At 38.2% G+C, this 12,902-nt stretch overlaps 1 protein-coding gene across 1 annotated transcript; it reads right to left on the minus strand.

The window, feature by feature from the left end:
• LOC109837214 (triacylglycerol lipase 2) lies at nucleotides 9,261-12,343 on the minus strand. The gene is made up of 9 exons (XM_020405360.1): nucleotides 12,142-12,343; nucleotides 11,914-12,033; nucleotides 11,272-11,412; nucleotides 11,076-11,186; nucleotides 10,606-10,749; nucleotides 10,470-10,513; nucleotides 10,291-10,370; nucleotides 10,078-10,173; nucleotides 9,261-9,810 (listed from the first exon to the last, which is right to left on the minus strand). The coding sequence occupies exons 1-9, from the start codon at nucleotides 12,166-12,168 to the stop codon at nucleotides 9,479-9,481; spliced, it is 1,095 nt and encodes a 364-aa protein (XP_020260949.1). The 5' UTR covers nucleotides 12,169-12,343; the 3' UTR covers nucleotides 9,261-9,478.

Here is a 12,902-nt window from a genome sequence, read left to right on the forward strand (position 1 = left end):
TCTGTAACTGCAGGTGATCTCGTATCGCGGGTGAAGTCCTTCATGCGGTGACAAGCCCACTTTCGAAGTTAAACTCTACTCTGGTGAGTTTACGCTACCGGCGAAACCAGGGCGACGTCGAGCTCACCGAGATGGTGAAACTCGGCCCCTGACGAATTCGAATTGCTGGTAAGGTGAAACTCAATTGGTTGACGAGTTTGTTTGTCGGCGAGACTTGATCGCAGCGAGTTTTGCTTGGAAGCTAAACTCAACTGTTGGCGAATTCGAGTAGAGGACTGAACTCATTTGCTGGCGAGTTTCGCTTAGAAGCGGAATTCAACGGCTGGCGAGTTTATGTTGCGGGCGAAACCCGTATAGTGTTGGACTTGTGTTGGAAACCCGACTCGATTCGCCTGGCGAGTTTGATCTGTAGGCGAAGTTTGAGCAGTAGTGAATTCGAGTTCCAACCGCGGGCGAAAACTCCTGTCACGTGTCGGTCAGTGGGCCCAAATGCTTGCCAGCCAAGACTTTGCAGGCGCATTAATGCTCATTAATGGTGAAGCGACCGATCGCTTCGCCTCTCGTGCCCAATCCGATATGTCGGTTTGGGGTTTCGAGAGCAGCCTTAAAGGCGTTGAGTTCGAAGCGTCGCAGGGTGTTCTGACCGTTTGATCGCTCGGGGTGCCGAATCTCAGCCGTTGGGTTTCTTATAATATATATCCGTACTCGTCTCTCTCCAGCAGAATCCTTACTGCTTCGAGAGAAATCCGCCAGAAAGAGCTTTCCACAAGAATTTCTCTCCCTATGGCTTCTTCTTCTGATCATAGTGACGCTGAAGGAGTCGGCTCCTCTGCCACCGTCGTCGACGCGGGCGCTCCGGCCGCCGTCCCTATGGTCCCGGACCCCGTGGCTCACCCTGCCTTCGTGCCGCTCCAGCACCTGGTGGATTTGGTGCACGGGATCGCTGAAGTGAGGGCCCGACGCCGACTCCATCGCGTCTTCTATCGATTTCTCCGGCATTTTGTCGAACACTCGGTGCGTTTCCTTCTCCTCTCTCCGTCTTTATTGAAGCTGAGACTGGAATCGGTTCGGGCTTTTTTAGTAGCTCCGATGGAATCGATGCCCTTACGATAAATGCTGGCGGCACCTTTTGTGGGTTCCGATGAGATGCCGATATCCTGGGGAAGAATATTCGTGGAGGAAGTTGCACTTGGCGATGGGACCCCCCCAAGGTAGGAAGGCGCCGCCCGTAGAAGTGGTTTTTAAGTGATGATTGAGAGCCGTTCGCTTACTGGTGGGGCCCACCGTAGGCAGTGCGAGCACAGGTGGTTTAGGGTGCTGATCCTACCAACATCATTCAGGTCTCCTGATTTGATCATGCCTATCTTATCAATCACGTAGGAAAATGAAAGATGTGATCCATACCCGCCAATATTTATGACGGTACAAATTGGAAAGCAAAGTCGGTTTCCCTCGCGTTGTAGCAAAAAAAGAAGAAGAAAACAAATATGAAAAATGCTAACATATAAAAGAATTTAATTCAATTAAATTTATTGAATGTGATAGTTGAGAGTACAAGTAAGATTATAGTGGTCTGTGATAATAATGTCAGGGCAGGGCAAATCATATGTGTAGTTATTGTATTGTCAGTGACTACTTAGTAACGACTATGTGATGAATTTCACGGTGCCCTCAAAAATCTACAAGTGTGGAATCACTTAAAAACTTGAAGAAGATAAATGTAACATGCATGTGGTCCAGAAAGATAATGTTTGTCTTGAAAAAAGGAAAAATATATCTAACTACTTAGAAAAGAACTTATCCATATAACAAATAGGATTCTGCCACGTGGAATGAGTAAGAATTTGAAAAGCAAAATTAGAAAACACGCAATATTGAGTAAGAATTTGAGAAGAGATCCTACATCCTAGATTGTATAGAATAACTAAGTGTATAGGTGGATAAATAAAATTAGTTGACACAATATGCCCCACAATTAAGAGAGTTTTTTTATAATTTATTTAATGGGCATAGATCCTCTACATCCTTAATTATAGAGAAACTCTACAATTCACTAGTCAAATCTCCTCACTCAATGCAACCCAAAAATAATATTAGATATTTAAATTATACAACAAATGTTTAATTGTGGGGCCATTGAGATAAACCAATAGTATTAGTCCACATAGCTAATTGTAGGTTTTCTCTACAATCTTGATTGTAGAGAATCCGGGCCCGTTAGTTGCAGACATCCTCTACAATCTATGATGTAGAGGATCTCATGGCTAAGAATTTTATCATAACACCTTATATAACGGGGTGATTGATACTATTCACGGGTAATTAAAGATTTAGTTAGAGAATTATAATTCAATCTATTTATGGCGTAGATCACCCCGCCTCTATAGGGGTGATTCTGATAGGATTCCTACTGCTTTTGACCTGTATGCATCATAATATCATGGGTTTTACATAGAAACCTCTTTACTTTTACCCAAATTAATAGATATCGCCATTTACCTTTAAGGGACTACTTGTTTCCTTGCATTTTGCAACTTTGAATTAAAAAAACCGGGACCTACAAGACCAAAATCCTGAATTTTAAATAAATATATTGTTTGAGTAGTATTTTTTTAATCATAAATTTGGAGTTGCCGTGTAAGATTAATGCATTAATTATAATTCCCTAAAAATATGCTAACTTCATTCTGATTTTTACTGAGGCTTATCTAAAAAGAAAAAAGGAGTGATATTATACCATATTATCCTAACCAAATTCATGTTCTATTAAACAAGAATTTTTTGCTTAGATTTGTCATTCACCAAATACTCTTCAATATGCATGCAAACAAACAAGATTATGAATATGGATTTTTTTAGATCTATAACACGCATCAAAACTAATCCATGAACCAAACAGCCACTAACTGTTGTTTGGCTGCAATGTCACGCATTTTGAAAATTTTAAATTTAAAAAAAAAAACCCAAATATCCATAATTTCCTCGCTTCTCCTCCCCCTCCACCGAAATCTCCCTCTAGTGAGTTGAGATGACAACAATTTGAGGCAAACAGTGAGGAAGCGGGTGCATAGGAGAGGCCGGAGAAGGAGGAGAGCGAAGGGGGAGTTGGCCGAAGAAGTTGTTGTAGGAAAGGAAGAGGAGGCAGAGGGGTGAGAGAGGGGATAAAATAGAGAGATGGCTGGAGAAGGAGTTGGATTTGAGGTTGAGGAAACTTAGGGAGATGAAGGGACTAATGAGATGGAGGGTAAGGTCCGCGAGGAGGAGGAGGAGGAGTCAGGATATTATGGGTATTTAGGATCTTTTTTAATCAAAAATGGCCAAAATATGTGACAATACAAACATTACAACGATTAAAGGTGATTTCCATAATAAATAAATAAAAGTAAAATGTGGTGTCTATTAATTTGAGTAAAAATTAAAAGTGTGTAAAAACCGTAATATGATGTATGATATTTTGGGCACAGATAAGTATATTTTGGATACATATACTGGATAAGATCCTGTAGGCTAGCCAATCTGATGGAAATTAAGGAATGGGGAAAATGATGGAACGGGAAGAAGAACAAAAACAAAATCAAGATAAAATAAAAAAATAAAAAATTTATCAACAAAAGGCAAGAATAGTTTGGAGTATCCAAGGGGATAGATGCACCAATTATTTTCATTCAGTTATCAAATCCAATAGACACCAAAATATAGTGATGGTTCTCTACAATAGTATGGGTGATAGAATCACTAATGGTGAGGGGATTGTTTATGAACTAATTACTTTCTATAAGAACCTTATGGGTACTGCTATTGCAACATCTATTCTTGATAGCAACATTATTCATAATGGACCCTGTCTGAATGAAAATCAAGCCAGGTGCTTATCTACACCAGTTACTAAAGAGGAAATTAGAGTTGTAATTTTTCTCATGCTAGACAACAAGGCTTCAGGTCCTGATGGCTATAGTGTTTTCTTCTACAAGTTAGCATGGTCTATTATTGGAGATGAAGTCACATTAGCCATTGAAAAATTCTTCAAAACAGGAAAACTGTTGGGTGCAGTCAATTCCACTTCCATAACACTTATTCCCAATGTACAATGCCCCAAAACTCCTTCTGATTTCAGACCTATATCATGTTGCAACTGCCTTTACAAGTTCATTTCTAAAATTCTTGCAATAGAGTTCAATCTGTCATGGGGTATGTTGATGTTTGATATCACACAGCCAATTGAAGTTACGGAGTCCTTGAGTTGTCAAGGGGTTGAATCGTCGTGGGAGGGGGCCACTTCCTAATTCGACTTTATGCCTGTTATTAGAGCTCGAGACTGACATATGACCTGCACACGTAAGAATCGTGAGAGGACGGGGCATTTTTCCCCCGTGGTACCTCCAACGATCAAGTCAGTTGGTGAACTTGAGTGGGGTGAAAGAAGAACGATGTAGTCTTCCTTGTGCAGCATGTGCTTTTTAGGGGTTTTAGATTGCCAACCTGCCAACTTGCGGACCAACCCTCCTTTTATGGCGAATAATATCTATATTTATAGAGGATGCCAAGGGTAGATTGGTCACTTTATGAGTGTACTATAAGAGGTGGTGAGGGGTGAGCTGGAGGTTGAGTCACCCTTTGTTCTATACGTGTCGGGTTATGAGTGACGGGAGATCACTTCAGCGACCTTAGGAGCCAGCAGCTGACGAGTTTTGTCGACTTGTGAGTGACACGAGGTCACTTCAGCGACATTGGGAGCCAGCAGCCGACAATTCGTGTCAATTTGTGAGTGACGGGAGGTTATTTCAGCGACTTGGGAGCCAGCAACCGACGAGTCTTGTCAGCTTGTGAGTGATGGAAGGTCACTTCAGCGACATTGGGAGACAACAGCCGATGAGTGTTCAGACGGCTGAGGACGAAGACATAATGATGATCATCAAAGGTTAAATAATATTGAGAAGTAATATTCTGGGTCATCCTCGGGAGGAGTGTCAGCTAACGCTGAGTAGCGATCTTTTGATATAAAGAGGATCGACTGAGTCCGCCTCTCGAGTCGCCTTCGGGGAATGATGCCGACTCGACTGGGGGAGTGACGACTTGGTTGTCCTTCAAGTCGACTCCGAGGAGTGTTGAATCTCTGGAATGCTGATTTTCATACCGACTAACACCGCCTTCCGAGTCGGCAGATCGTGTCGGCTCAGCTGAGGGGTCAAGATGTCTTGAGTCGACCAGCAATATCTTCCGGGCCGGTCCACCTGGTGGGTAAAGGTGTCGCTTGCGGGGTTGCATATTTGTGGGGAATAGGGGACACCCTATAACAGGATATATCATTAGTGAAGCTCAGAGTGCTTTTGTAAAAGGCAGACAAATATCAAATAACATCTTGCTAGCTCATGAGCTTGTCAAAAGCTATGGCAGGAAGCATCTATCACCTAGGGTCCTGCTTAATATTGACATTAGAATAGCTTTTGATACTATCAGCTGGAATTTTCTAAAAGAAATGCTAAATGGACTGGGTTTCCCTAGTGTGATAACAAAATGGATTATGACTTGTATATCCTCCCCGAAGTATTCCAATACTCTTAATGGCTTTCTTCATGGTTATTTTAGAGGTGAAAGAGGTCTAAGGCAAGGTGACCCCCCTTATTTGTTTATACTGGGAATGAAGTATCTCTCAAGGAGTATGGATTTGTTAAAACATGATAAAAATTTCAAATTTCACTCAAAATATGGTAATCTAAAGATCACTCACCTAATTTTTGCTGATGATCTACTCTTATTTAGTAAAGGGGACCTCTACTCAGTGTAAAAGCTTTATCAATGTGTCAAAAACTTTAGTGCAACTACAGGCCTTGAAGCAAATCCTAGTTAGTGTTCCATTTTCTATGGGGGAGTTGATGATTATGTCAAGGCTTCCATTCACAATTACTTGGGTTTCTCAAAGGGAGTCATGCCAATCAAGTATCTTGGTGTTCCTCTTATATGCAAAAGGTTATCATATATGGACTGCAATCCTCTCTTCAATAAAATCACAAGTCAATTTCAAAACTGGTTGAAGCATAGGAATTTATCATATGCTGGAAGATTACATATTATCAAAAGTGTTATTCTAGATGTTCAAATATACTGGACATCTAGTTATGTCTTACCAGTTAAAGTCATCCAGAAAATTGATGAGCTATGCAGGAATTTATTATGGGTAAAATTTGATCAAGCCTTCAGGATCCCTTTTATATCATTGGATAGAGTATGTTTGGGGAAAAATCATGGAGGTTTAGGGATCTTTTCAGCTACCATCTGGAACACAGCTACTGCCTTGAGAACTCTTTGGTATATTCATACTAGAGAAGTGTTATTGTGGATTAAATGTTTTTATGGCACCTATTTAAAAAACAAAAATATTTGGCAAGTGAATGTGAGAGCTGGAGACTCATGGATGTGGAAACAACTATTAAAAGTCAGAGACAAAGCCTTGAATTTTTATGGAGGAGTTGAAAATTTGTAACAACTAATCTGTTCTTGTTACAAAAACTCTAATTTACAACTCTCTGCTCTGTATTCTGCTCTATCCCCCGCAACAATCAAGGTGTCATAGCATGACACAGTTTGGGAGAGGATGAGCTGTCCTAAGCATTCTTTTGTTTTTTGGTTAGCAGTCCAAGACATGCTTCTTACCCATGATAAATTGCTTAGGAGATGGATTATTCATATCAACCATTGTTGCCTATGCTTTGGTGCAGGTATGGAGAGCTGCAATCACTTGTTCTTTGAATGCAACTTCTCTAAGGGTGTTTGGAATAGTGTTATGGATTGGCTTCAATATAATTAGAGAACTTCTGATTGGAATCTACTCTTGAATTGGTATAGTACCACGTTGAGGAGGAAAAAGCTTCAAACAAAGAGTTAAGAGAATTGCATTATCTACTACAATATATAGCATTTGGAGGGAGCACAATGCAAGAATTTTCAAGCAGAAAATCAGAAGCACGGACCAATTGATTAGAGATATTAAAGTTGATATTATGACCATGATCCTCAACAGTCCTCTACCAGTCGAAAACAAGGAATGACTACTCTCTTTGTAAATGTCTAGTTATGTGGTAAAAGATTGGGTTGAATCCCTTTAGTTTTGTTTTGCTTTTAGTTATCTCAGTTACTGAGCATCTTGATGTACAAAAACTTTACAAATTGGTGAATGAATAAAATTTCTTCATTGACCAAAAAAAAAGAATAAAAAGTAGTGAAAAATCTAGCATGTAATAATTGAATAGTAATAACTGCTTATGTACTGCTATAATATGCAAATGAAGCACTAAACAAGTTGTAGTGAAGCTTGAAGAGTGATAGTCAAAGTGCCAATAAATTCTTAGAAATTCTCTTAATAATAAACATCTATAAATTTTCGCATTAACAATTAACAATGAAATATTTTTTCATTTAACTACTAGGACCACCATTAGAAATTGGTGTACCTACAATTTTCCTCCCCCATAGAAGAATTAAGGCACAAAAATGAAAGTGTACGTGTCCTCGTAGTAATTTTTGAAACATATACTCTCTTTTCAATTTTTTAAAAAAAGAAATAGCTATAAAAGGAATAAAATCTCACCTCTAAAACAGCTCTAATCAGAAAGTTCACTCAATCAAAGAAGGGTTTCTATCAAATTTTACAAGATACATAATAGATTTAGTTTAGACTAAATAGCTAACTAAAAAAATCATGGAAGTTTCGTGTAATTTAGCCTTTTTGTGTTTTAATAACATGCCAAGTTCAAAATTTTCTTTTTTCAAACAATTACCAAGTACAGCTGCGTCACTACTGAGGCGGTTGATTTATATTTCTATCTATACCATTTTATCTGTGCCTTTCTTATTTATTTGGTGCTAAATTTTGGATAATTTGCCACTCATGCAAATGGAAGATTTGACGCATTACAAGCATGTTCTACGTCACTAGAGCATTTCTCTCAGCATATTCAAGGATATGCCAACATGCATGTCTTGGCCAAAATAGCATCCACTTATATAACAACCTATTTGTTCGCTTCCTATATCTTCATCTTGAAGCTTTTGAGGCTGATTAGGTGAATATACTGCAATTATAGGTTTTGCTGTCATTTGTCTCTTTGCTGATATATCCATAGAAAAGTTTGAGAAGATTATCCACAGGTTTGAGTACTAACTTCCAAAATTAGGGAATGCATATTCAAAGGAATGGACATTCGACAATTTTGGAGGTGGATGTGTCAAATGTTGTATGTTATAAGTATGGGTGTGTGTGTGTGTGTGTCATTGTATGTTATAAGTGTGTGTGTGTGTGTGTATAGATTTGAGGATATCGACAAGTTATCTATTTCTTGATAAGCATTAATGAACCAAAAGTGTACATATATATCTCACAGGATATAACACTTAGCATGAAAGTATGTATCACTTGAGTGTACTTTGTTGTATTTCGGCCAAGATAATGATGGAACAAAACATGAGTTAAAAGATCGCACACCTGTAGGTAGCCCTTTGTTTGTTTCTTATATCTTCATTCTGAAGTCTTTAGCTTTATTGGTAGAATGGAGGTATCCCTTGGATTGAAAGAGTTGTTCTTTTGTTGATATTGCTAATTTCCAAGCCTAGGGAATGAATATTTTGGTGGCAATATGACTGTATCAGCATGTAACAAATTTACCCCTTATTCCTCTAATACATGTGCGGTCAGTTCAGACAAATGTCTCCGATTTCATTTTTAATATAGTATTATTATAGTATAAAATGAACTCCCAATCCTTATTGGTTACTCAAAAAATTTCTCAATCATACTTATAATTTTGACATTTTCATATAATGAAACAAGACCTTGAGATTATATTAGAATAGCCCATGTTCAAATCTTAGAGGGGACACAGCATTTAAAACACATTTAAAAATATATTATATGTATCATAACTTTAGACTTTTTTGTGTAAGATACTAGTGGAAGGATTTTCAGATGTTTTCACCTGATTAATAAGCCTATTGTAAGAAATTACAAAATTTTATTACAGACAACTTCAGATTTTTCTTTATCGTAAAATTAATATATCTTTTATTTATTTATTTATGTATTGTTAACATAATGTATCTTTTATTTGAAATCCAGATCTTTGGGTGGAAAATCATGCGTCAAGAAAAGGAAATATATAGATCGTTAGATTTCACATTTCAATGCCGTTCAGGTGACTCACTTTCACAGAATCACGTTTACAGATCTTTTTCCTTCTCCTTTTCTTCCCCCCCACCAAATGTATATATGAATATTAATCTGGTGCTTCATTTTTTATTTCAGATTTAACAATACAGAAACCCATATAAAATGTACTCATTACATCAAAGACAATAAGTCACAATTTATGGCCATTTTTCATCAGTATTTTAGGTATACTAAGCCTCGTTTATGAAACTGGCCAGAACCACAACTCATATTCTTTTGACATCACCAGTTAGATATTTGTCTGTAAATTTCTTTCATTCATCTATTGTTATTATTATGATTGAAAAAGGCGATGATTGCGTTATAGACTATTTCCTTTGCAGATACTCCCATGACGAAATCAGCATGTGCATAATCCTTAACAAATTGTACAGTGAGCTTATCTCCATCATGCAGCTTGAGATCATCGAGCAAGAGGCTAACATCTCCAACATCAGAGAGTTTATCACGACCACCATAGCTAAGGAAAAGGGGGAAATTGTTCGGTATGCTTGAGAGGTTGTAGATTGGAGGGTAGCCTTGACCGTATTTTTCGATATTGATGACTCTGTTCTCGTAGTTGTATTTGGTGAGGACGCCATCTCTAAATGCTATAAGATCAGAAGAGCATGACATTGTTAATTAGTTACAAGAACAAAACTATTTTATGGAAAAAAAAATCTACTCAAAATTATGAAAAATCTATTGCCTCAAAAGAATTATTAAAAAAAACTCAGCAATAGGCTTTTTACATTATCACTGATATAAGTGCCATTGAAAGGAGGAAAACGGCATTATCTACATAAATAAGCAGGCATTTCTCTGCGAAAGAATATGGGAAACTTCCCTTGCAGTTTTGAGATAAATGGTGAGCTTACTCTGAGCCAGATGCACCATGTTCCTTGTAGATGTAGGCTGCGGTTCATATTGCAAGAATAGCTCAACCGTTGACGCGTTGAGGCAACAGTTGTTTCCTAAATTTTCAAATAGCATTAGGAAAGGGAAATAATTTAATAATTTATGCTACTATAAAATCCTAAATTTTTGGAGAGATAAAAAGTTTATCTTTGTAGGTAATGAGCACAAGGTACCTGTAAAGGATGTCATAAGGTCATAGCAGTCTATCCCTGGATTGTGGCAGAGAGTGCTCAGGAATCTTGATACAGCTGCCCTGTTCTCTTACACGAATGGAAAGAAATAGCTCAATGTTAGCAATAACTTGAGTCATATCTATGTTTCGATCATAAAGATGTATTTTTTGTAGGCTCACCCTTTGGGATTGAATTCAGCAATTCCTAGCCAGTTGGTTATAATCTGTTTGATAGAGATCAAACTGATGTATTAAACATCTTTTACGCATGAATACATCATCATTAAATATATATTAGTCATGAATTAAAACTTACTTCACCAACAAAGGCTTTAGCTGCGAGAATGCCCAAAGGGGTGGTCATGTGAGTCAAGTATGCCACTGGACTCAACAGTGCAGCTGACTTCAAGTTGTTCACCAACCTCCCCTCAGAGAAAGATGCTAAAGCTATCAGAGTTCCCTGACATGATTAAGAAAGAGGTCATAGGTTAATTGTTCAATTTAATAAATAATTTCTAGATAAGTAAACGGGCTATTTTCAGGTCGACCATAGCTCATGTCAACCGGATAGTTGGTACATTCAAGTAAAGAATCCTTGGATAAGGATACTGATCTTCAAATTCTCATGTTTTGCACTTATCCAATAATAGAATCTTTGGTGTATCAACTATTCAGCACTGAGAATTACTACATAATTTCTCTCGTGCATAGAGATGTCCCTTTTCGCCTTCTTGGTTAAGAAAAAAAAAGCATAAAATGATAAATCATTAATGTAGGGTATCATACCAATGAGTGCCCAACATAGTGCAAGTTCTGACCAGTTTGCTGATGCACAAAACTAACTAATGCAGGGAGTTCGTAAGCAACAAGCTCATCCCAAGACCAATTCCAGTACGCCTGCACAAATACTCAGTTGTTTCAACTGATACTTTTGAATCTAGAGGCCACTTAAGCTTCAATAAAATAAGAGTTACTAATTTACCGAGGTTGAGGGATCGAGAGAGACATGGCGCCTGCTCCATCTTGTACCTCTGATGTTGGCAACCCAAACATCAAAACCGCTGTCTGCGAGAATGAAGGCCAGGGATTCTTTTGGAGAGTTCAATAGCCATGTCATGCCATCCTGCCAACGTAGTAACATATTTACAAGCATTTAGAGTTCCTAGTTGTGAACTTGGTCATAACTCATAAGTGTGTTATCGTATCATAATTAGTATGTGAAGCCATATATATATTTAAAGCAGGCCTTACTCTGTTTAGGGTGGTGATACTTGCCATGATGTAGTTATTGTCCAAATAATATTTAGTCTGTGCAGAATTTTCTATGTAGCATTCCAAATTACATCATTTTCCCAATCATGTTTATCTGATAATTCCAAATATAACAATCTTTCGTAATTCAGATAAGCTTCAGTCAACTACATTTTCTCAAGAATATCATCTTTAAAACCAAAGTGAATTTCCAACTAACATTTCTTTTATTCAAAAAAAAATCTTTAAATTTTCATTAAAAGAGAGATGATTATGAATGAGGAAATGATCAAATACATCCAAAAATATTTGTATATGTTAGACGTTACATACGAGTCAAACCCATCAAAACTAGTAAAAAAAAAAACAGTACCATGAGTACTCCATGCTGCAGCAACACAGGCTGCCTCATACTCTCTCCCCTGCTCCCACTTCCATCTCTCCCCTCCGGTATCCTCTGCATGCTCAATATGTACCCATCTTCTGTTGTCACCTACCACCCAAAAAAATTAGCGAAAACTATCGAAATTAATTTCACCAAAACAACATCAAAACTTTCACAATCAACAAACAGATCTTCGACTACCCAACACGCAATCACCTCATGCTCTTGGCACTCGTAGCCCATAGGAGCCACCACCGACGCGCAAATCCCAACGGTCCGTGAAGCTGGCGGNGAGCTGCAGGGTCCTGCGGCCGCCAGCTTCGGACTGCTGAGGAGCAAGAAGCAAGAGAATCGGAACGGAGAAGGCAAGGTAGTAGTCCATAGCTAATGGCAACGTTACGAGAGACGCTGGCGGTGAAAGGTAAGCTCGGCTGGGTTTTTATAGGGAGTAACAAGAGTGGGGAGGAGATAGAATTAATCAGTGAAGTGTGAACACCACAACCTCAAGTCTTTTGGTTTGGCTTTTTCTTTTGAACTTTAATTAAATGAGGTAACTGACTAGGGATATAGTCTTTGGTGCCTCAAAGTGTGGGCCTTGCATGTTTGGGTTCTTCTGTGGTGATCACAACGCGGGTTCTTCCTTGCTTTCTTATTCAACCATTATTTGCTCCACGCTTTGCGCTGCACTAAAGCAAAGAAAGATAAGAGAAATGGAGGAAATTAAGACTAGAAAATTAAGTAAGATTCAGTATGTATATTCATACAGAGGTGCATATACGTACACATCTAATTAATAATGGAATTATAAGCTGGCGGACTCAGTACCTTAACCTGACGCAATTAGTTTATTAATTAGCTGCTCAAGTCTACGTCAGGATAATTTTTTAATAGCTTATTAACTTTTAAAACATGAACCAACTTAATTCATATGTATCTTGGCTTTTTGTACATGCACTTTTAAAAATACCCATTTTAAC

The sequence above is a fragment of the Asparagus officinalis genome, chromosome 4 (genome assembly GCF_001876935.1).
Source record: "Asparagus officinalis chromosome 4, Aspof.V1, whole genome shotgun sequence".
Classification (NCBI taxonomy): Eukaryota; Viridiplantae; Streptophyta; class Magnoliopsida; order Asparagales; family Asparagaceae; genus Asparagus; species Asparagus officinalis.

What these genes read in the sequence shown, in the direction of transcription:
- LOC109837214 (XM_020405360.1), bottom strand. Translation starts at nt 12,168, where the DNA reads ATGGGCTACGAGTGCCAAGAGCATGAG. An exon ending in CTCTCGATCCCTCAACCTCG is followed by an intron (nt 11,187 to 11,271) that starts GTAAATTAGTAA and finishes GTATTTGTGCAG; the next exon opens with GCGTACTGGAATTGGTCTTG. An exon ending in CATGGTGCATCTGGCTCAGA is followed by an intron (nt 9,811 to 10,077) that starts GTAAGCTCACCA and finishes CTGATCTTATAG; the next exon opens with CATTTAGAGATGGCGTCCTC.